The sequence below is a fragment of the Acinonyx jubatus genome, chromosome D2 (genome assembly GCF_027475565.1).
Source record: "Acinonyx jubatus isolate Ajub_Pintada_27869175 chromosome D2, VMU_Ajub_asm_v1.0, whole genome shotgun sequence".
In the NCBI taxonomy this organism is placed as follows: Eukaryota; Metazoa; Chordata; class Mammalia; order Carnivora; family Felidae; genus Acinonyx; species Acinonyx jubatus.
In genome coordinates, this window is record NC_069393.1 from 60,215,111 (window position 1) to 60,239,527 (window position 24,417).

General features: G+C 53.1%; 1 protein-coding gene across 2 annotated transcripts in view; it reads left to right on the top strand.

The window, feature by feature from the left end:
• The window catches only part of NEURL1 (neuralized E3 ubiquitin protein ligase 1), a 79,393-nt gene extending 57,958 nt beyond the window's left edge, over positions 1 to 21,435 (top strand). For both annotated transcript variants that reach the window (XM_027062995.2, XM_027062997.2), the window contains exons 2-6: positions 681 to 922; positions 1,322 to 1,643; positions 13,942 to 14,631; positions 18,292 to 18,438; positions 18,919 to 21,435. In XM_027062995.2, the coding sequence (XP_026918796.1) occupies positions 681 to 922; positions 1,322 to 1,643; positions 13,942 to 14,631; positions 18,292 to 18,438; positions 18,919 to 19,157 (1,640 nt within the window). In that variant the 3' untranslated portion in view covers positions 19,158 to 21,435. The remainder of the gene's footprint in view (positions 1 to 680; positions 923 to 1,321; positions 1,644 to 13,941; positions 14,632 to 18,291; positions 18,439 to 18,918) is intronic.
• Positions 21,436 to 24,417: the final 2,982 nt, after the last annotated feature.

A 24,417-nucleotide genomic window follows, 5' to 3' on the forward strand; every position in this document is an offset into this window, starting at 1 on the left:
GCTCCGCGGTCACGTGTTCACTGCGGCTCAGCCTTGTCAGCCCAGCCCCCATGCCCTCTCTTCCTCCTCCCCTCCTCCAGGAAGCTTTCCTGAGAAGTGACCTGCCCCCCAATCCTTATCACTCATCACTGTCTGCCATTTTTATTGTGATTCCTGTCTGTGTCGTATTTCCTCTCCTGGACTGGTGTCTTCTTGAGAACAGGATCCGTGTTTGTTTCGTGCCTGGATGTCCAGTGCCTAGGACAGGGCTCGGCACTCAGTCGGTAGATAATGAATATTTGCTGAATAAAATAAGTGACGGTGGTAGTGAGTGGCAGTGTGCGGGGGTGGGTGTTGGTAGTAAATGCTGATTGATCACAAGGGTAGCACAGGCCCACCATCCTGTGGAAGACAGATGGTGGTAAATACTATTGAGTAGCAGGAGATGGACTAGAATCCAGAAGACGGTGGGTGGGAGGTGACGGGTGAAGGACCAGGGAAGGTGGTGAAAGATACTCAATGGTGGTAGATGGCGAAGTGGGACATAGCAAGAGATGGCAGCAGGTGGCCCAAGGTGGCAGCGGATGAGTTGCAGTGACGGTGGACATCCTGGGCGGCGGGCAGCTCCTGCTATGCCCAGCCCTCCGCCCCTCCGGGGGCCTCTGCCACCCGCTCTGACGTTGCGGCCTGTTCCTTTGCAGACTCCATCGGGGGCCCCTTCCCTGTCCCGTCTCACCGATGCCACCACAAGCAGAAGCACTGCCCTCCGGTGCCGCCCGGCGGGGGGCTCCCGGCCACGCCACTGCTCTTCCACCCGCACACCAAGGGCTCCCAGATCCTCATGGACCTCAGCCACAAGGCCGTCAAGAGGCAGGCCAGTTTCTGCAATGCCATCACCTTCAGTAACCGCCCGGTCCTCATCTATGAGCAAGTCAGACTGAAGGTGGGCCCTCCCACTCCCTGCCCTCTGTGCCTCCCTGGACCTCGACCCTTCCCTCTCAGCACTGTCTTCTGTCCCGGCCACGACACCCTGCCCTTCTCTTGCCTCCGGGCCATCCCTTCTGCTCTTCCTCATCCCTCCTCATGCTCTTCCCTCTTCCTCCTCCTTTCTCAACCTTCCCCGTGTGACAAAGAAAGACCCGGGGATGGGAGTGGCCATGGGGGCCACAAGCTGTCACTGGACAGTGGGAAGGCTCCTAGAGGAGGGGAAGGAGGACAGCTGGGTGGTGTGGCTCCCCGTAGGGGTCTGCCAACAGGGGCACATTCCCTCCCCTGGGGCCCTTGGCAGTGGCCGGGAGGCCAGCGGGCCGGGGTGCTGTCTGAGCCCATCTCCTCCGCCCAGATCACCAAGAAGCAGTGCTGCTGGAGCGGGGCATTGCGCCTGGGCTTCACAAGCAAGGACCCGTCCCGCATCCACCCTGACTCGCTGCCCAAGTACGCCTGCCCCGACCTGGTGTCCCAGAGCGGCTTCTGGGCCAAGGCGCTGCCCGAGGAGTTTGCCAACGAGGGCAACATCATCGCTTTCTGGGTGGACAAGAAGGGCCGCGTGTTCTACCGCATCAATGACTCAGCTGCCATGCTCTTCTTCAACGGGGTCCGCACGGCCGACCCGCTCTGGGCCCTGGTGGACGTCTACGGCCTCACGCGGGGCGTCCAGCTGCTGGGTGAGTGCCCGCTCCCCATGCCCCTTCGGTGCAGGACACGCCTCCGGGTGCCGAGGTGTGACGCTGCTCCATCCCATCATGCACGGGGACCCCTCTCCTGCTGGCAGGGCCCCGGGGCCTAGAGGGCACTGGGAGAGCTCAGGGAGCCTTCGTGTGCCCTGCAGAGTGCTCCCGTCCTTTGGACTCACAGCTGGGGTGAGGGGCACCTGGGTGGGATTTCTGCCCTCCAGGGCCCCTCAGGTTGTGCCTTTGAGCAGCACACAACCTTCATCATAAACGGCAGCCTCAAAGACCCCCGCTCCCAGGAAGTAATGAATATTAACCTCCGTAACCATAGTGTAGTGAGCACTTACCTTGAGCCGGGCACTTCATTATTGCCGTTCTCACAGCATCCCTGGGAGGCAGATTCTGTTAGTGGGCCCCCGGGAGGCAAGACTCGAGCTCAGGGAGGTTGAGTCATTGGCCCCAGGAGACGCGGCAGTTGAGGCGTGGAGCCAGCACTAAGTCCCAAGTGAGCCCCTGGCCCCTGGGCTCTGCAGCCCCCCAGGAAGTCCAACCCCACCCTAGTGCTTCTTGCAGGGATGTGGGTGAAAGGGATAAGGCGGGGGGGAGGGCAGAAGGCACTAGGGTGGCTAAGACTTTTCTGGCTGCTCCTGGGTGCCCGGGGTGAGTGAGGCTGCTTCAGGGGGGTGAGCGGGCACACATCCCGTGGGAGGCAAGGAGGAGCCAGGCTTTCTCAGGAGGGCACACATGGATCCTCAAATGCCAGCGCTGCAAGGGGCCTTGGAGAGTCTCAGGCTTCCTGAGTTGGTGGCTGAGTTGGGACTAGAATCCAGGTCACCTGACTCCCAGTCCAGGATGGCTCTCACCTTGCTCACTCATGCACGTGCTGGCAAGTGCACGTGCATGTGCGTACGTAGACTCTGGGTACAAATCAGTTCACGGGCAAAGTGGCTGTGTTGCCAGGCAGAGCCTGCATTAGCCTCAGCTTTCCCATCTATAAAATGGGCTGTTGGGAAGAGGAAGTTAAGTTAAAGAGGCTGTGAGCAGAGTGCCCAGCACAGTCCTGGGTATCCAGTCAGTGCTCAGCCCGTGCTTGCTCTTTCCACTTCCCATCCCTGCCCCCGTCTCCCTGCAGAGAAAAATGCCACGGAGGTGGTTGGAAACCCTTTTTTTTTTTTTTTTCACTTTTTTTCCTTTCTGGCTTCAGAGCCTAGAAACAGTGAAGCTCTTTTCAAAACACCTTTATTTCAGTAAAAAAGACAGTGAAAGTAAAAACAAGTAATTGTCAGAAGCCTTTCTGTGGAGTTCCAAACATCAGGAGGCTGTTTTTATTAATTAATAGTTTGGGAACTTTCTGTTTTTTCAACTCCGTAAAGTGTTTCTACATTCACATGGACAAGTTAAGAGCCCAAAAGCAGGCTCCTCTATGTCTTTGTGAGTGGAGAAGGGAGCCGAGGCCGCCCAAGGATAATTCCCTTTGTGAAATGGGTGCACTTGCAGGGAAGGGCCTTGACCTCCCAGCAAAGGAAGGGCAGTGGTTATGCCCCTGGGCTACAGAGTCAGAGTGACCCAGGTGGGATTCCTGGCCTCATCCTGTACTAGCAGTGGGACTTCAGTTTCCTCATCTGTAAAATAGGGGTAGGTAATAATAAACAACTGTTCTCAGGGTTCTTTTAGAAGAACTCTGCTTAAAGAGCAGAGTTACGTGAAGCAGTTACGTGACTAATGACTGTCAGTCATCCACACCCATCCTGGAGAGGGTAAAGCTTAACCCCATGTTCAAGTGAATACCTGCCTGCTGCTCTGATATCCTTAGGGCCTCACACTTCAAGGCCCTGGAGTCCCAAAGCCTGAGGTTGCACTCCAGCCTGGACACTTCTGTCTGGGCCTCAGTCTTCTCGTCTGAAAGAGTGTGGGACTACTAGGGCTTGGCCCAGGGCTTGGCCCAGGGCTGGGCCAATGGTGGGAGACAGAAGTGTCTCCACTCTTGAAAAAGGTTATAGTCTTATTGGGAGGGGGCTGGGTAAAGGCAGTGGGGGCAGCATTCTTGCTTTCCCCTCTCCTAGCAACGAATGCCTTTTCCTGCAGTCCCCCCGAAATCGCATTCTGGCATTAAGGCCCAGCTTGCAAGCCACCTCCTCCTGGAGGTGAAGCCTTCTGGAGCTGAGTTCTCTTCTCCGTTTCTTGGGTTCCACCACATGGTGTCTGTGCTTCTCTCCGCCCTGAGGCATTGGCTGAGCCTTGGCCCATCCATATGTCTTGCACAAGACAGGGAAGACTTTGAGGGTGAATCTGTTCTCACCTCCCTGGATTTCTCTCCAGAGTGGAATCTTGTGTCTGGCGTGGGGAGGACACCAGGCATTATTTGGGGGGTTGGGAAGGGAGAGTGGTGGGAAGGTTAACTTGTTAGATGAAGGATAGACCCAACTTTGCTCTCATAGACAGCGCCAGCCTCACTGAGAAATTAGACAAAGCAGACCCTCCAGACACAATCACAATCTCCAAGAGAAGACAGTAAATTGTTTAATGCTGTAGTCAGAGGATCCTTTCCATCTGCCGAGATGGTTCCCATCCAGCTATCTCATTTAATCGCTCAGCAGCTGGCCTCGGACAGAATGTTTTTCTTTCATCCCCATTTGTCAGGGAGAAAATTGAGACCCACGGAAGGCTTGGCTTGCCCGCATAGGGCTGTGGCAGAGCTGGGATTTGAATAGGGTGTTCTGATGCCCAAAGCAGTACCTTCCCCAATAAACCTCCAGCAGGTTTAAGTATGGAGGGAGGCAGGAAATTGAGAGGAGGCTGAGGTCAGTGAGGGAGGATGGAGTCCAGGAGTACTTCTTGGAAAAGAGGGCTTAGGCTGGGCCTACAAATTCTAGGAGGGTCCGGGGAGGAGGTGGTGATGGGGACATGCGAGGTGAGATGGGGTTTCCAAACCTCAGGGGCCTAGGGAAGGCCCCACCTTCGGTCACAGCCCAGATGGCCTCACCTGGCCTGGCCCTGGTACCCCTCTTGGACCATAAATGGGTTTTCCCGCAGTATTTTCACTTGCATCCGGATTTCCCAGCAGGCTCCTCTCTGTACATTGGACAAAGCCGAGGGCCCAGCAGATTCCTGTCCTAGCTATAAATCACCATAATCCCTGGGTGTTTTCAAACACTGATTATAGCCCCTGAATTCAATTAGCAGATGAAAATATCTCTTTGTTTTGTTCTTCCTAAAGCGATTTCTTTTTTGTGTAAAAACAAAAGAAATCCACCCAAGATGTCTTCAGAAGTAGGCACACTGCTCTACACCATCATTCTGTGGCGTCCCCTCTGGGATCGCCCATTGCCTCATATAGTCCCAGGGTCAGCCTCCTTCCCTTTCCTCCCCTCTTCCCACCCCAGCACCCCCCCCCCCCCCCCCCCGCCGCCCTGATCCCTTCACTGCCTGTGGCTTTCCCTGCTCTCCCTTCTAAGCCATCTTGGCTTTGACTTTCTCCTTCCCCTGAAGAAGTCACTCTCTGCCTTGGTAGCTCTGAGGACGGGCTTGTCTTTCTCGAGGTGGTTGCCTCCCAGACCAGTGTCTCATCTGCAGGGACTTCCTGCTAGGTCTGCCCCCTCCCTTTCTGCCTCTCTCTGGGACCTGTGGCCAAAACCCTCCAAACCCCACCTGGCCCATATCTGCTCTTCGGATCACAGATATCCTGGAGTACTTGGCACCTAGCAGATATGCAAGTCAGGCCACGGACACGTTGGCTGTCTCTCCGGACAGAGTGGAGGTAGGGGGTGGCGTCTCTTCCTGAAGTGACACCACCAAGGGGGTGCCCCATCCCAACCCCCTCTGCCCTAACATAACGAGGCCCGCTGGTGCCCCCACCATGACCCCTGCAGGCCTGCTTCAAGCCTTTGAGGCACCCCCGACATGCTGGAGTTCAGGAGATTGCCTCTTTCCTCAGGGTGTCCCGGCCAAGCCTGGGCTGGTATTTCCAAGAATAACAGCTTCCTACCTCCAGAAAGAAGGACCTGTGAGCAAGCAAATAAACACAAGTTTTATGGGGTGATTAATGCTTGGAGAGATAAGCTCCTATCCCAATTCTTCAGGGTCTCCCTGCTCCTCTCAGAAACGTTGGCTCACAAAGAGCAGCTGTGGGTCCTGGCAGAAAGCTGGTGAGCCAAGACCCCACTTGTAGGGTGCTCCTGATACCCCTCTGTGCCCACCGCAGCCCAGGTACAATGAGGGGGCGGGGGGAGACACATGACTTGAAAACCCAGTGCCTCTCTTTGAAGAGTGTTTATTTTGGGGGACACACCATATAACTGCTCTGAGATGATCCAATTCTGCAATGAAGTGTGGCTGGAGAGTAGAGCCATGTGTTGGGGGCGGTACAGCTGGGGAGCGATCCAGGATTTCCTATAGGAGAGGTTTCAAGTCAGGAACCAGAGAAGCTGAAATGCACAGACTGGTTGGGGAGGAACAGTTTAGGTCGGACAGGAGGGGTATGCATGGTCACAGAGGTGGGGAATTAGATTAGCATCATCAGTCGGGGAACAGAACCTTTAGGGAGCGAGTGAAGAGAAGAGGTGTAGGTGACCTGTGGAGAAGGGGTGTGCACAGGCGGGGCTATGTGCATGCATCGCAGGGGAGAGAGCCGTGAAAGTAGAAAGTTTCTGGCAGCTACCTTGCTGTCAATGTCTTTCAAAAGGAGAAAAGGTGGCCGAGACATAGAAGAGGGCCTGTCCAAATTCTCCCAGCTAGTCAGAAGCCAGGCTAGCCCTGGAATTCAGCTCTCCCAGGCGGAGCTGGGCATAAGGTCAGTGTGAGAAGACATTGCCACATCAAAATGGTAGTGGCTGAACTCAGGAGGGCATTAAGGGGGCACTCAGGGTGGGGTCCCAAGGGCTCATGGCATTCTGCTTCACCCAACCTGTGCACATGTGCCCCAGTCCTGGTAAGAGACCTGCCTTCTGAGGACAGAGATCTATAGAGACTCTCAGGGAGGGTAGCTTTCTGAGGGCCAGGCTGCTCCTGGACCACTTGCTAGGCTGGTGAGTCAGCCTGGCTTCCCTGCAATGAGAAGCCTGGGCCTCTCTGGAGATAAGGCCCTGGGGTAGGTCTCCCATACAGGGTGTGCCTCAGCTTGGCGGCACAAAGGGTGTGAGCCATCCTGGCTAGCGGAGGACCACACTGCCATCTGGGGCTTCTGTTTCCTAGGCTAAACCAATATTTACCTTCAGCTATGGCTGTCAGGGGCTGAGAGGCAAATATTAGTCTAAGGAACCTGAGCGAAGCTCTGGGGATGGGGGAAAGAGCTAAGGATGCTGATGGCGATTTCTTCTTCTCTGACAGTTTTCTTTTCTTTCTGATTTAAACAAAATTTTGTTGTTTCTCCTGCTTCAGAGACTCTTCCTGGCGCTTCCTTTCTGCTCATCCCAAATTCTGCTAATCATAATCACAGTCCAACTCCAAACCCTCCCCTCCACCAGGAAACCTTCCCTGACCTCCCCTGTTCCTATGAACCTTCCTCTTCCTGACCACCTGAAGGCACATGAAGGTCTAAATGGTATCAGCAGTTCTGCATCATGTATTGTCCTGGTCTTTAAGAAGAGAGCATAAGTCTTTTATATATGTTATAAAGAAAGTTATTTTTAAAAAAAATTTTTTAACATTTATTTATTATTGAGAGACAGAGCATGAGCAGGGACAGGGGGTGGGGGCAGAGAGAGGAGGAGACACAGAATCCAAAGCAGGCTCCAGGCTCCGAGCTGTCAGCACAGAGCCCGACACGGGGCTCGAACTCACAAACCGCGAGATCATGACCTGAGCCGAAGTCGGATGCTCAACCAACTGAGCCACCCAGGCGCCCCAAAGAAAGTTATTATTGTACTCGTTTTGCAGATAAGGAAAACAGTCTCAGAGAGGTCTGATAACTTGCTTACAGTCACACAGCTTGGAAGAAGTGGGACTTGGGCCCAGGAGCATGGGCTGCATTACTTCCTAGCTTCTCTAACTATGAGTTCACCTGGTCCCCTGTGAAGTCTGGATACCTCCCAAGGGTGGGGTGTTGGCCCTCCCATGTCTTCCAGGATAGTTTAGGAGAGCTCAGGGGGTTAGGGATCAGCTGTACATGTTGGGTATAGAGAGTTCACGAGAGCCCCAGCAGGGTTGGCTGGGGAAGTGAGGGTGCCTGGCATCCTGATTCAGCAGTGTCTGCCTCATAGTTCCGTGAAGGCTCCTGACGGCTTCATCTGGTTCTGTTGTTTACAGAGCACTCTGGTGGTTTTGGGTTTTTTTGTTTTTGTTTTTTGTTTTTTGTTTTCACCAGAATGAATATATATAAAGTGCAACCTTATACGATGGGCAATATTAGATTGTAATATCCAGAAATGGCAGTTTCATATTTTCTGCCTAGTATCTCTTTGGTCCAAAATATAGTTTTGGGGAGCTTGAAGAGACCTAGGGGTCCGGGGTGGGGTGTGTGTAGTAGAGGAGCTGGGGCCTTGCAGTACTGGGGACAAAGCCCTCATTTCAGAAGCAGGAGACCTGATTGAATCAAGACTTGACGTGGCCACTCACTAGCTTTCAGCAAGCCTTCCAGCTTCTCTGTGCCACAACTGTCCCATCTGGACATAATTATATATGTGCCATTTACCTCAGAGAGTCTGAGGCTGATGAATATGTAAAAGTGTTTACATATATAGCAAGGGCTATTGTTTTTAGGTTGAAAAGGAATACTTAATTTAAAAATACCACCAAAGAGACAACCCCCCAAGTCCTCTCATTAGAAGAGGAGGCCTTAAAATCAAGTCCCTGTATCTGGGTGAAATTCAAACCATTCTATCTAAATTGTTTCTTGGAACAAGACCTTTGGTTCTCTAGCTGGGTTCCTTGGAACGCTGGGGTTCCACAGAGGCATCTTTGAGGCGGCTGAGTTGGCAGGCTCTATGGCTTCTTCTTAGACTTCAACCAGAAATTTTGGTTTTGTTGGACAAAAGGATTCCACTGCTTAAAAAAAAAAAAAGTTTGAGAACCGTTAGACCAGATGAGTCTGAGAATCTATATGTCTAAGATCCTCTGGCCTGAAGATTCTATAAAGCTTAGAATCTGTGACTCCAAATGTTTCTGGGACATTCTACCCTTCCCTCCATGGGCCTCGAAAAGTATTTGTTCGTCTAGCTTTTGTGTGGTTGGGTTTATATGGAGAGGGTGGAGGCGGGTGTGGGTTTCGGGGCACTGTCCAGAGGGGTGGAGAAACCCCTTACCCGTCCAACCCATGTACCCGCCCTCCGGGCTCCTTCCCCTGCCCCATGCCAGATGCTGACCAGCAAGAGGATGTTTATGGAGACAGTAAATGGGCTGGCAGCACCTTCTAAACAGGGGCCGGCAGATACCCGCCAGCCGGCCGGCTGCGGCAGGCCGACCCATGGTTAAAGATTATCCAGTGCTCCGGATGTGAGAATCTAAACAAACAAGACTCTGGGGCTGATGGCAGGCCCTGCTTCAAAGGAGCCCCTTGCCTGCCCTGGAGGGCCCCTGCACCAGTGCCCAGGCCCTGCTTTGGTTGCCCTGCACTGGCTGGCAACATGTGGGAGGGCCCGGTGGGTCTCTGGCCAGAGCTGGCCCCGGAATCCTCAGCCTGGCCCCTCCTCTCCTCCTCTCCCTTCCTTTCTCCCCGCTGGCCCTGCTCAGGCTGTTCTCCAGGCATTTACTAGAACAGTTTTCCCACTGAGTGCCTCTCACTTCTGTCAGTCCAAACTCTCTTGTCCTTCAGGGTCCAGGTCAAATCTTGTTTCTTCTGAGATGCTGTCTCTGGCTCACTGTGAGACAGGAAGGGGACCTCAGCCTCGGCTAGAGAGCATTATCCTAAAAGGAATATTTATCCTAAAGAAGAGAAGGCTCAGAGAGGGTGCAAGGAGTGGCTATAGGACACATAGGGATCCGTGCAAGGAGAGCTTTTCTAACAGTTATGGTTGTTCAAAGACAGGGGACAGATAGCCTTGGGATGTGGTGAGCTTCTTGTCCCCGGGGCCATTCTAGTCAAGGCTGGGTGAGAACTTGGCAGGGAGAGGTGGATTTCCTCTGGAGACACTGAGAATTTTGTAACAAAATTATATTCACATATTTTCATGCCTCCAAGCTTTGATCCTCCCACAGCCTACTGGCTCCCTGGGGCCCATGTCCTGGCTTCTCCTTCTGTCTCTACCACTGCCTGGGGCTGGGCACACAGTGTGTCAGTGAGTGGGTGACCTGAGTGCCACCTTGACGGGGAGGAAACCCCCTGTCCTGGCCTCACTGCCCTTGCAGGGCCGGTGATTTCTGCTCTGGCCCAAAGTATTTGCAGGACCACTGCTAGGCACCAGATTAGGCAGGAGCTGAAGACAGACAAGCTCCTTCCTGAAAGACAGGATGCGGAGAGGGGAGCCAGCTTAACAGCTTCTCCGGTGGCCTGGAGACTCCCCTCCTCCTGTCATAAATACCTCCAAAGTGGGCAGCCATGTGTCCTGCGCATGGATTACATAACTTGTTGCTTCCAAATGGGCCACGCTGCTGCTTGGGGTTACAGGTAGCCCATCTGGTTTTTCCAAGCTGTAACCCTGGGCGGAGGCTGGTCCCAGGGTGCTCTCCCTGGCTTTTGCGGCCAGGACCCTCCCCTGGCCTCTGACTCGATGTCAGTCCAGTCAGCTCTGACCTTTGCCGTCCCTTGTGCAGAGGGTGCCTGATCAGCTCCTCTATTTCCAGTGTCATCTATTTCAGGGTCCGGCACAGCTGGGCACACTGAGGGGATGGCTATTTTGGAGCTTGCTGGCGGCCTGCAGCCACTCCTGACCCCGAGGGGCAGCTGAGCCGGGAGAGGAGACATACTTGGGCTGGGCACTGGCCCCGGGGATTCCATTTTTAGCTGTTTCCCAGCATCTCTGATACCTTTTCTCCCTGCTCCTCCAAGATCTCAGGCAAAGCCATAGGGGTCATTTCCTGTCCCTTCTCCTCCCCATCCCCCCCAACTGTTTCTCCTTCCTTCTCTTCTTTCTCCTCTAATGTCCACTTTGTACCTTCTCCTTTCTGGGCTTTAGTCAGTGATGTCATTCATGACCTTATATATAGTCCTATATCTATCTATCTATCTATCTATCTATCTATCTATCTATCTATCTAAAGTCCTACCTTAAGGTTCAGAAAGTTAATTGCCTAAGTGCAGGTGGACCTAACTTTGGTTGACAAAACTCAACCTGAGTAAGTACTAGTACCTGAGGTTATCAAGTACGGGGGCTTCCCGCTCTACCTCTGATCCCTGCAACAACAGCACAAGGCAGGTATTATTACCCTTGTTCTCTAGGTGAGTGATCTGAGGCTGGGAAGAAAGTTGCTTCCTTACTGGCCATCGTTCAAGTGCTGGATTGGACCGTTAAACCCAGGCCTGTGTCACCCCAAAGCCCATGCACTTTCTTCTGAGCCTTGGGGCATGGAAATGATAATAACAGTGGTTCGTGTTTACCTAGCGATTATTATGTGCCAGGTACTCTACTAGGTAGAGTAGGGTACTACTTAACCTCCTGCATTTCAATTTCACAGCATCCCTTCTGAGGGGAGTATTAGAATACAGATTTTATACACGTCAGTACATGCTGATTTTACACATGGAGAGGCCCAGAGAGGTTAAGCTTTTGGTCGATGGCCAGAAAATGGCAGAGCCAGGATTTGAACCCAGGCTGATGACTTCAAAATCCTTACTTAACTATGCTCCTATCCTGCCTACCAGTTCATGGATTTTGGCTGCTAAAGCATCTGAGATACTGTCAGGTTGCACTATTAGACATATAGTGTAAATATCAAGGGAGGTGATGGCCACACTGTGCCTTGAGCTGGTCAGGGAACATCTGGAGGCTGGTTCTGTTCATCGTCTAAGAGGTGGGAAGGTGTGCAGTGTGTCTGAGTATTCCCAGAGGAGAGTCCTTTTCTCGACGGGACTGCCCCAGAGATAGCATTGGCACAGAAGCTGAGAGAAGTTAAGTAAATTAATCCAGGAGCCTTGGATACAGGAGGGTAGATGTCAGTTTAAGAGAAGGAAACACTTTCTTAGAGTAGCTCAACAATGGCATAGGTTGCCTGGGAGGCCCAGGAGTGGGCATATTCAAGTACAGAAGGACTCCTGAAGGGGCAGAGCTCAGGATAGCTCGCATCCAGCCCCATTCAGAAATCTGTACTGAGAGTCTGCCCAGCTCCATGGCTCTGGGCTGAGTGTTCTGAGTGTGTGTGGGTTGGGGTAGGGAGAGGAGTGTCGGGGTGCATATGTGTGTGGGCTCCTGTGACAGTCTTATTCCTGTAGGCTCTGGCTGAGAATCTGATCCTTTTGTTGTTTAGTCACCCTGCTGTCCCTGTCCCTTCCTCTCCATCTCCAACCCTGGAGTCCTCTAGGGCCAGTGCTGGAATCCCTGAGGGGTCGGAAGCAGGGGCTGTTCCCAGGGGTCCAGGTCAGCCCACAGCCTGTCCCAGGTCCACACTACTGTCTCTCAGGCCTCCCCCTCCTGTTTGAGCCTCCTTGCCTCTGCCTCTCTGCAGCCCCCAGCCTCTCTGCACCATCGCTGTCACAGAGTCAATTCCCTGGAATAATCACATTTTCCGGTCGGCTCCCTCCTTCTTGCCAGGCACGATGCTGGGAAATCCCAACCAGCCAGGCCCCAAGAGGCTACTCCAGAGAGGCAGGGGACTTGAGGGGGGAGGGCCCAGCAGCTTCTCCTTGCCCAGGCCCAAACGAGGCTGTTTCTGGAAAGGGTGGTGGGGGCTGGGGGAGAACAAAAACAAGGAGGCTTTGGAGACTGTTTCTAGATTCAGCTGGAGCTGAATTCTGACCTCAGCTGCCCACACCAGTCCAGTCCCTCAAGCTTTGCTCCCACACCGAGCACCCCAGCCATCCTTACCCAGGTCCTGGAGAGAAAGCACAGATTCTCGCTTTGGGAGGTTCAGAGGAAAGGCTCTCAGGGAGGGATTGGCCCATGCTGTGGTCTACAGTGGCACTAGCCAAATTTGGGGACTTTGACTCCCACAGAAGGGGTTCAATAAACAAGGAGGGGTCCTGAAAGCAAAGAATGTGGTATCAGGAGTTGGACAGACCTTGCTTCAATTTCAGATCTGCCACCTGGTGGCTGTCACATCACATCTCTGAGTTTTATCTCCATAGTGGGAACACTTCCACGGGATGTTTTAAGGATGAAATGCAGGGGTAATTCATCGTGCATGATGACTTTTATTATAAATGATGGGACTCCATAAAGCAGGACATAATACAGCCATTAAAAAAATATGGTGTTGGAAACATGGTTATTGGCATGGAAAGGTGTTTAGGACACAGTAAGTGGAAAAGCTAGTTTTGAAAAGGAAATCTGTATATAGCAGGGTTCTTAGCCTGGAGTCCATGCCCATGGATGGCTTTATGGGATTCACAGATGCCCTGGAATTATCCACAGACTTTAGGAAGAATGTGCATTTTTCTGAGGTGATAGGTGAAAGTTATCACATTTTCAAAGGGATTTGTTACCCATAAAAGGTTAAAAACTACTAGAGTTGATATAGCGTGATTCAATTTTTGTTTTAAAGAAGTAACTGAAGAATATATTGGGGGGAGAAAAGCTGGGAGGTCCTCATCCAAATGTTAAGAGTATTTTTCTCTGGATGGTGGGCTGAGAGGTGGTAATTTTTTCTTTTTGCTGAACTGTCTTTTCTACAAAAGACAGTGTGTCTTACTTGTATGATTAAAAAGAGAAAGGGGTTGATTTCCCCTTTGAAAGTAAGTCCCTTTCAAAAGGAAACCTGGATACATTTACTTAAGTTCTCTCAGCCTGTGTCCTTCTGCGGCAATGCTAAGCTCAAAAGGTAATTGTTAGGATAAGCTGAGCCAATTTATGCAGAGGGGTTCTGGGGAAGGGGGATCCCCCTGACCTTCCAGAAGGGTAGGACGTCAGCAGTGCATTCAACAGACATTTACTGCTTGTCATCTGAAGTGCTCAGCGCAGTTCTAAATGCTGGGGATCCAAAGGGAGGGCCTGGGAGTTAATAGTAAAAACTTTTATAAGCGCGCCATTTAGAATGTTTTTCTTCCTTCTAGCCTTGATCCTTTGCTTAAACAAACAGATGTCCTGCAGGACTTTGTTTCCCGATTCCTTAGCCTAGGTCCGAAGCCGTTCCCGTGCCGCTAACAACGCGGTCGGTATTTCGCGGTGCATGCTGGAAAGGCTGGCGGGAGGAGGCGCGCAGGCGACGGTGGCTGGCCCCGAGCGGCCCGCCTGACGGTCACCCTGTCTCTCCCCCTCCCCGGCTGCAGACAGCGAGCTGGTGCTCCCGGACTGCCTGCGGCCCCGCTCCTTCACTGCCCTGCGGCGGCCGTCGCTGCGGCGCGACGCCGACGAGGCGCGCCTCTCCGTGAGCCTGTGCGACCTCAACGTGCCGGGCGCCGAGGGCGACGAGGCCGCGCCGGCCGCCGGCTGCCCCATCCCGCAGAACTCGCTCAACTCGCAGCACAGTCGCGCGCTGCCCGCGCAGCTTGACGGCGACCTTCGCTTCCACGCGCTGCGCGCCGGCGCGCACGTCCGGATCCTAGACGAGCAGACGGTGGCGCGCCTGGAGCACGGGCGCGACGAGCGCGCGCTCGTCTTCACCAGCCGGCCTGTGCGCGTGGCCGAGACCATCTTCGTCAAGGTCACGCGCTCGGGCGGCGCGCGGCCCGGCGCGCTCTCCTTCGGCGTCACCACGTGCGACCCCGGCACGCTGCGGCCCGCGGACCTGCCCTTCAGCCCCGAGGCCCTCGTGGACCGCAAGGAATTCTGGGCCGTGTGCCGCGTGCCCGGGCCCCTGCACAGCGGCGACATCCTGGGCCTGGTGGTCAACGCCGACGGGGAGCTGCACCTCAGCCACAACGGCGCTGCGGCGGGCATGCAGCTGTGCGTGGATGCCTCGCAGCCGCTCTGGATGCTCTTCGGCCTGCACGGGGCCGTCACGCAGATCCGCATCCTCGGTGAGTGCCTCCCCTGACGGCCCCTCCAACACACCCGGCACCGTGCCTTTCCTGGAGGACGGGCCCATCCGGGTAGGCGGAGAGAACAGAGGGCCAGTCCGCCCCGCCCCACCGCTTTACGCGCGTCCCAGGCACAGAAATGAGTCCTGGGTGGGACTCCCATCTGCTAGGCCCTTGTCCTCAAATCTCACCAGAGGCATCCTGGGGGCGGGGAGAAAAGTGTGGATCACTGAGTTTCTCAGAATCTGATTAACCTGTGTCCCCATAGATGCATAAACGGCCCGGAAACACACGTCTCAGTGGCCACTTAAAGATGACAAAAAAATTTTCCACCAGCAATTAACTTATTGAGGCTGTTTCCATTTCTCCAAAATGGGAATAAAAGTCTCTGCCTCATAAGGATGGTTGTGTGTCTAGGTAAGAAAAAGAGTGATGTGTTGGTAGCCAGGTGTCTGTGCAGGGTGGTGCCTGGATTGGGAGCCTATGGGGAATCTGAGAATAGGGCCTTGGAAGAAATGGGGTTGCAGAGGTCTGGGCGTTTCATTCCTGGCTTTGAATGGACAGAGTCTAAATGGACTGGTGGATGTAGACTCGTGAGAGTCCTGTTTCTCAGAGTGTTCTGTGGGATAGGCGTCTGTTGAAAATGGGTCCTTGGGTGAAAAAATTAGGAAAACACTGAGTTGAGAAAAAGTGGAGGATTCTTTATTGCAGAACTTCTCAGAGCCTTTATTTATTTATTTTTTTAAGTTTACTTAGAGAATGGGGGCGGGGCACAGAGAGAGGGAGAGAGAATCCTAAGCAGACTCTTAGCTGCCAGTGCAGAGCTGGATAAGAGGCTCGATTCCACAAACTGTGACATCATGACCTGAGCCAAAATCAAGAGTCAGACACCTGACTGAGCCACCCAGGCACTCCTCTCAGAACCTTTAATAGGCAATATGAATCTTTAAGGAGGAGGAAGAGGTAGTTATAGGGTACAGCTTTATCTAATTTGACCAGAAATCTTACCCCCCCCCCCCCCACCTCCAAACCATCTCCAGGGACCTCTGTTTCCCCCAAGTGGGCAGGTATTTCATACGTTGCAAGAGCTGGCCTGCTAATCAGTTGCGGTTGACTGGACTGGTTCCATTAGATTCACTAGCAGGACCTAGTAAAGTGCAGATTTTTCAATCCCACCTGCAGAGATTTGATTGTGTACATCCTAGGCATCTGAATTCTTTTTTTAAGCAAGTTTGCTTAGATATATTTGGAGACCTCTGGGCTTCATAGCCCCAGCCTAGACCTCACCCCAGGAGGCTTTGTAGACAAGGTAACATGTGTATACGAGTGAAGGTGTATTATGCTCTAAAACTGATATGTCTGTGTATAGGCACACATGAGTGAGTACATGTGTATTTGTATATATAATGCTGTTGGTGATTGTGAATGTGTTAGAGTTTGTGAAATCAGATAAAATAAGTGGGGATTTCCGACTCTGGAAAGAGGCCAAATGGAGTGAAAAATAAATTTGAAAAGGAATGAAAATAATGAGGTTGAAGTGCTAAGAAGTTATGATTAAGGGAAGATAAATCGGGAAAGAATGAAAAGACATCAGGCTGGATGAAAATACATGAGGATGGAAGGAAGTTGGGTGAAAACTCAGGATGGAATAAAAAGACATCAGACTGGGGTACAGAAAAAAATCAGGCTGAGGTAAAAGGTACTTGGCTACACTCACTGGGAGATACTGCTCCTCAGATGAAGGAAATTCCATAAGGGCAGGGTACTCTCTTACCTCAGCACCATCTAATAATAGATAAGTAGCTTTCCGATGAGACTTCTGTTCCCCAAAGAGGCTTACTAGACACAGGAGAAGCTTAAAAAAAAAAAAATCAGGACTTAAATATCTCGAGAGGTAAGTGGGCCAAGGTGGGGGTTTAAGAATAATCTTCCAGATGTTTGCTAAACAATATATGCTAAAGATAGTGCTTCTGGGTGGTAGGAGAACTGGGCATCTCAGTCAGCAAATCGGTGTTTGGGGCTCCTGATGGAACTGCAAGGAAAACCCAGTGACAATATGTGAAGGGTAACTACCTTACAGAGGTGTGCTCTGCTTTGTGAAAGGCTTAAGTGCACTGAGAATGGAGGGATATTTCCTTTATTTCAGAACTACAGCCGGTTTCATACTTAATGATGGAACGTGAGAAACATTCTCATTAAAGTCAGGAATATGATAGGGATGCCTTAGAGTATTGTTCTGAAAACGATAGCCAGTGCAATAAGGCAAGAAAAGCAAATAGGAGGTGTGACTTTATGAAAAAAGATGATAATTGACTAAAAGACTATTAACACTAAGAGAAACCCAATAAATGGATTGGGACATAAGAGACCAGGGGGCTCTCTTCCCATGAACGTGGGGCCAGACTGGGCCATGTTCCCACTGACTTGGTGTCCCCTTGTCCCCAGGCACAGCCCCCAACTCTCCAGTGAGCCTGCCTGAGTCACCAGTGACCCCGGGCACAGGACAGTGGAGCGATGAGTGCACCATTTGCTATGAGCATGCAGTGGACACGGTCATCTGCACATGTGGCCACATGTGCCTCTGTTATGCCTGTGGCCTGCGCCTCAAGAAGGCTTTGCACGCCTGCTGCCCCATCTGCCGTCGCAGATATCTAGTGAATATTCTTAGATACAGTGACTGTTAAATAAATTAGAACACATAATAATAGAGAAGATCTCACTGAACATTTATGTATAGGGCAATATGTTAGAGCCTGTGGGAGAGTCACAGGTAAATACGATTTCCTGCTCTCAGGAAGCTCATAGTTCAACTGGGAAAACAAAGCTGCATTCCTGGGCAAAGAACAAATATTACCCCAGGCTGTGTGGTTTGGTCCCGTGTATGTGGTGTGTGTGGCGGGTCAGTGGTAAATAAAGTAATGTGGTTGGGGGAGGGGTGGTCAAAGCTCCCCAGAGGAGGAGATTTGAGGACAGCCCCGAGGGGCTCCCTGGACAGTCAGCTCTTTGGGGGCAGTGGCCCTGTCCATCTTGTTCTCAGTGTTATGTTTACACAGTTGATGGTGCCTGGTAGGACTTGTTGAAGGGACGTGCAAGGGAGGGCAGGAAGAGAAGAGGAAGGTGAGGAGAGGTGTTGAAGAGGGAGAGAAAGGAGGGAGGGAAGGAAGGAGAGTGAGTGTAGCACAGAACAAGCTTGGGAGATGCTGAAGGGCATTTCAAAGGTGCTTATGCAGAGGAGAAGGTGGGTGATATCTAGGGTCAGTGACCGAGAGAACACAGGGCTTAGAAAGGGAGGGTCAGGCTGTGACTGGAAGGGCCACACTAGGTAGGAGGAGGGGGACGTCGTTGTCTGGGAAACCTTGAAGGTGAGGATGCATGGGAAGGGTGGAGGTGGGATTCTCAGCAGAGCTCTTGTTTCGAGACTGCTGATGTAGTAAGCTCAGAACAAGAAAGGGCCCCCAGATTTGTAGGTGGAACAGAGAGCTGGGGCAGGGTGCTGGGCTGGCTTGTGGAATCCTGCCCTGGCCCCGCCCAGTGGCTGGACTGTGTGGTCAGGCCGTGTCACCACTTTCTCTCCTGGGAACCCCCTGGAGGAGCGGAGACTTGAGCTTTCTCCCGGTAGGCCTCTCAGCGGCTAGTGAGCCCCTCTCTCCCCTTCCGCAGGCTCCACCATCCTGGCAGAGCGGAGCATCCCGTCACTCTCCTGCTCCCCTGCCTCCACGCCAACCTCGCCCAGCGCCCTGGGCAGCCGCCTCTCCGACCCCTTGCTCAGCACGTGCAGCTCTGGACCTCTGGGCAGCTCTGCTGGCGGTAAGTAGGCTGGCTGGCTACTCCGGTTCCGTGGTGTCCGTGCCAGACTCCCTGCCCCGAGACCCCTGGCCGAGGCGGGCATGCAGCCTCTGTGACAGAGTTGGGCCCTGGAGGAGCTGGAGATAGATAGGTCAGTGAACCCTCGTGGGGTGGTGATTTCTGGGGTGTATCCCTTCCTGTCCCCCAGCTGGACACCTTTCTCCAAAGCACTTTTGAGCACACAGGGAAGACCGAAGGTTAGCTCAGGAGGGGCCCGCCTTAAAAGATTCTGGGCCCCCTACCTTCCTCTATCCCTTCTTCTCTCACCACCTTATGGGCACCCTGGCCCTTGTCTAGTGCCCCCTAGTGCTCTGGAAGTGGGTTGTCAGGGTAAACAGGCAGATGCCTGTTGGGAGGTAAGAGACCAGGGGGCTCTCTCCCCATGAACGTGGGGCCAGACTGGGCTATGTTCCCACTGACTTGGTGTCCCCTTGTCCCCAGGGACAGCTCCCAACTCTCCAGTGAGCCTGCCTGAGTCACCAGTGACCCCGGGCACAGGACAGTGGAGCGATGAGTGCACCATTTGCTATGAGCATGCAGTGGACACGGTCATCTACACATGTGGCCACATGTGCCTCTGCTATGCCTGTGGCCTGCGCCTCAAGAAGGCTTTGCACGCCTGCTGCCCCATCTGCCGTCGCCCCATCAAGGACATTATCAAGACCTACCGCAGCTCCTAGCCCGTCATGGCGCCCCACCCTGCACGCCTGCCTCTCAGACTTCGACCCCACTCCAGCTGAGGGGCAAGCCAACAGGGCCCCTTCTCTTCGTACTTGTTTTGGAAACTCTTTCCTCTTCTCCATTAAACATGGGAAACTGAGGCCCTTAAAGGTTTGGGAAGAAAGAAGGTATGAGGCAGGGAGGTGAGGGGCAGGAGCAGATTCCCCAGCAGAGGGGAGGGGAGGAGTCCACTCTCTGTCTTCCCCTTCTCTGTAGCCAGCTCTTCCCTGTATGCTGAGGGGCTAAGTGGGGGTCTTGGCCTGTCCTAATCCTTTCCCATCTGGGGCAGATTGGTAGGAAGTCCTCTAGCCCATGTAAGAGTGAGAAAACGTATCCCTGCCTCCGGGCAGATGTGTCCCTGAGCTAGGGCATTCGGAGTATGGCCTGGACTTCAGTGTCCATTTGTTCTCTCAGCCAACTGCCCTTGGGCAGTGTATAACCTGCTCAACGGCAGCCCTAGGCAGGCAGCCCCTGAGCTGCTGCCTTCCTCTCGGAGCTGTACCCACCTTTTCCTTCCTGTCTTCCCTGGCCCTCAGGCCTGGCAACCAGGGGTAAGAAGGCCAGTGGATACCTCTCATCCTGGGCAGGCTGCAGCCTCCATGCTATGTCCCTTTCCCACTCACCCAGGATGGGTGGATGGACAGGCCACAGAAGGCTCCAGGTTCTGGGTCCCTGACCCTGTGCCCTGGCTGAGATGCAAAGGGCCCCTTCCTGGCCATAACCTTTCTGCCCCAGTCATCTCACCAGATGCTGCTGCCCAGGAACAGCCTCTCGGTGTGAGCGAGAGAGCAGAGGCTGTCCTCTGTCAGGCTAAGAACAGGTTTACATCTGCTGTGACTTGTCCTCCCAGATCTCAGTACTGTCCTGAGCCTGGCTGATAAAGAGGCTGGAGCATCCCTAGGAGAGGCCAGGGCCCTGGATTAGGGGTGGGGGTGGGATCCCCTGGGGTAAAACCAGCCATTTTCCTTATTTATTTATTTATTTGGTTTGTAGGTTTTTTTTTTTTTTTTTTATGGGGGGGTGGGGGAGTGAGTTGCTGTCCCCCGAGCCCTTCGAACTAGAAATGCCCTGGTGTGTGGAGTGCCTGGTGAGAGCGCGCTGCAGAGGTAGTTATCATAGTTTTCCCCAGGCTCCAGCCCAAAGTCCATAGACAGCTCTGCTCACCATGAATTAGAACTCCAGAAAAAGGGGCTGAATTGGGAGGCCTCCTTTCAAATTGTGTCAAATTGTGTCCATTTTACAGAGACACAGACTGAGCTTAATGTCCTAGGGCTGGTGGATCACCCAGAGCCACAAAGTGCCCTTCCTCTCTGGGCTGCAACAGGGTTATCAAAGTTGGCTTGAATCCATCAGGAGGCCCAGGAGCTCCCCCTTCCATGAGGACGTCAAAAGTTCTGGGGAGGCTGAAGGAGGGGAGCCCAGCTTGGGCCAGGGAACAGGAGGCCTACTCATAGCAAGGGCAGGGAGGCCGTTCTTAGGCTCTTAAGCCCCAGGAAAGATGAGAGAAGGGGCCAGGTCCTAGCACCTCTGGTTATTCTGATTCTGGAGTGAAGAAGGGTCCCCTACCCCTGCTCTTAGGCTGTAGTTCTCTCAGCCTTGCCTGCCCTACTCTGAGAGGCGATGGGCCGGGGCCCACTCTGAGGGCCTAGTCTCCCCCCAGCCTCCCAACCCTCTGTCCCCCTCCGATGGCTTTTTACATCCATCAGAGACTGCTGTTTCCCGCGAATGGTGGAGTATGGGGTTCTAGACCTGACCACTGGGCAGCTGTGTGGCCCTGTCCGGGTTATAGCCCCTCAGCCTCAGCTGCCACCTCTGTAAAATGATTGAGGGGAGGGGGGAGAAGACTTTGTGTGTGACTCTTGGGAGTTCTCTGGTGAGGGGCTGCTATAGGGTGGTGGGTGGGACAGCACTGGGGGGTCAGAACCCCAGGCTGGGACTTTGCACCTCCCTTGCAGTGGGCCTCTAGGAAGTCATGGTTCCACTGGGTCTCTACTCCCCAGTCACTGACCCCGGAGACCCTTTCTGTGGGAGGAGGGTGGGGTGGGCCAGACGGTGACCCCATCCAGTCTGGAGTCTCATCTCCAAGGCAAGGAAAGGTCTTAAGTGCAGGGGCTGTGTGGCCCGAGGTTTGGGGAGAGGAAGCCATCTGTACCACTGTCTCTGTTAGTGTTGGGATAGTTGCTGCCTCCTTTGTGAACTTGGGTCGCTGTGATTGTGAATAAAGGTGATTTCGTACCAGCCCGAGGGCTGTGCTGTGTGGAGGGCTGGGGAGGGAGGGAGAGTGGGGGTGAAGGGTCAGGTGTCCTGGATATGGAAGGGAGTCAAGAACCAGGGAAGACTCCCTGGAAATGGGGGACTGGAGCATGACTTGGAGTTGGACAGCAGGGGCCCAGCCTGCCAGGTGAACCTTGTAAGTTGAAAGGGAGAAGCCACTGCCCTTCGGTGGCCTCAAGTCCCTGGGCCTGTGAGGAGCAGTGTTTATTGGGGCAGGAGTAGTGGGAGTCCATGAGGTCTGCTCAGCTTTCTGGTAAGGCTGAGGTGGGCCAAAACCTGGCCCAAAACCCTTGTGGGGTGGCACTGCCACCTAGGGGCCGATGGGAAGATGACAGGTCCTTCATGTAGGTCAGGAGGGGGTTGATGATATTAAATGGGTGACAGCTAGATAGAAAGGGAGGGCCAGGGACCTTTAGAGAAAGCTTCTGGATGGGCTGAGAAGATCTGCCTGGCTGCAGAAGCTGGGAGTGGTGGAGTGTGTCTAGCAAAACGTGGCAGTCCTCATCTGGTGGGGCTGGGATTCGAGCACATAGCAGGCCTGCCTTCCTGCCCTCTGCTGCTTCCTACACCAGCACGGCCCAGCACTGTTTCCTGGGGTCCAGCAAAAGTAGGGTAGGGTCAGGGGGGCTCTAAGCTGAGAGGCCAGCTCGGCCTGTTGGATGTGGATCTTTTGCCCCAAGATGAGCATTTCTCGCTCTCAAAGCCTTGGCTGCTTCCCAGAAAGCCTCCTGATGGTGGGGGAGGGAGGAAAAGCTTGAGTCTGATTCTCACCAACAAAGGTGGCAACTTACCTGCCTCACCCCGCCCCTCCAGTGTCCTCAGAGGGCCCTGGATCCTGCAGTTCATGCTGTATTCTGGGTAATGTGGCTTTTGCCATTCAGCTGGATGGCTTTTCTGATGACAGGGAGAATTAAGAGGTGATTCTGTTCAGTTAAAAAGGCCAAAAACTTTATTTAGTTTTCAGGGAAATACAAGATGCATGTAAACGTAAACAAAATACAAAACAAAACAACCCAAATCTTACAGTCTAGAAGCATGCCAAGACAGAGTATTTTCTGCAGACCAAAGAGTCCCGTCAACAATGATAAAGGACACCCGGAAAGTGGCAGGCCAAGGGGCTGGATCCCTTCCCCAAGGACACTGCATTTTTGTGATGAGAACAATTAAAAAAAATCCGACTATTAAAAATATTAGAAACATGGAGATAGTTTAGCACCACCATTGATCCTGGAAATTTTTTAGCACTCAAATTGACTGCACTGAATTCAATGTCCTTTTCTTCAGTTTCTCTGCTGAGGGCAGAAGAGGGCACAACCTTCTCCTAACCCCACAGAGCCCACTAGGAGCTGGGAGGGGCTAAGTGGAGACCATGAAGAACCCCTCAAAGTTCTGGAGCCCCAGAGACACCCAGCAGTTCACATGCAACCATGCAGTCCACAAACCACCCTCCAAGGACCTGCCACTCACATCTTCACTCAGAAGTCACCTTCCCGCAGACCTCTCAGTACTACTGTTCGTGAAACCCTGTTCTCATCTTGTGTCCTGCATTTAAAGAAAACCTGGTGCCGAGAACAAGTTGCAGATCCAAGAATGGTGGCTGTTTACTCTTCTCTCTCTGAAGTAAGCGCTTATGGAAATGTGCCTTGGTCACAGGCCACTGAGAATGAAAGGGCATATCCACGTGTGAGTGCGCACTGCGCCCTGTCTTCTAAGTCACACCTGCAAGGCAGGCTCAGCAGACCGAGTAGCCACAGGTAACATCAGAGACATGCCAGAATAACTGGTGTTAACCAAAGAAATGAGGCTGCCTTCCTTCCAGACATGCTCGATAGTGTCTGGACCCTGAGGTTCCAGTTTGGTGGGGTGGTGGGTCCTTACTGTACAACCCATTACGGTCACTGGTCTCTAACCAATTTGAGCAGTTTGAGAGGCCACCTCTGGATTGGACAAAGGGATGTGGGCAAAACCAGCTGGGAACCTGGGAGATGGATGAATGTTCTCGAGCCAGAGCCTCCAAACTCAAAGACTGGCTTGTTGCTAGCGACTTCCTGTCTCCACTACGTAAATCAGTGACTGTTCATTAAGAACGTGCTGGGGACCCAGTTTGTGTCCCAGCAGGTAGCGGTTTCCTCGGGCTAGCTGCTTCTGTGGCCAAATCTTAGGGCTTTTCTAACCTACTCTGACTGGACCCTTGGGTATTGAATCAGTAAATTCCCTCTGTACCTGCTCTCTTCCTCCTGAAACACTCAGAATTGACTTCTTCCTTCTTTTGAATGAAGACTAAACTCCAGACTCCAAACTCTCTCAGCATTCTCACACTTTTCCCTTTCTGCCTAGAAGACATCCTCTTCTGGAAGCCGCCTTCCCGGGAAGGGATGGTAAGCCCCAGCCATTCCAAACATGCACACATTCATCTCACCAACATGCCTCTCGCTTGCCTCCAACATGCTCGAGCCATCCTTCTGCTTTAAAACCATTTTCTCGCATGCTCTCTCCCTGCCCCTCACCCCCTGAGGTCCCAGCCCATTAGCCAGTGTGGAACTGGGAACAAAGGAGGGACCTTCAGCTCAGAAACCATTCTCTAAGGCCACTGAGTTCTAGGACTGGGATGGGAGAGGGGACTGATTGTCAAGGTCAAGTGCAAACCCAAGATTAAAAAGACAGGATTGGGGAAGGGAGATTGCATGGTAACCCCAACCTTATAGGCAGGTTGGGATCAAGGTCTTAGAAGGTAGAGCCCTCCACCCAGTCTGTAAGCACCAATGAACCCAACTTCTGGCTGCAGACCTAGGTGCACAGAACAAAACAGGAGGGAAGCTAAAATTACTGGGGCTGATTTCCTGAAACCAAGGCTGTAGGTCAGTAACCTCATCCTGTCACTGTCTCTGGCCATAGAACTGAGAACCACTGAGGGTGGTTCGTGATTTAGGCACAAAGCTCAGTAAG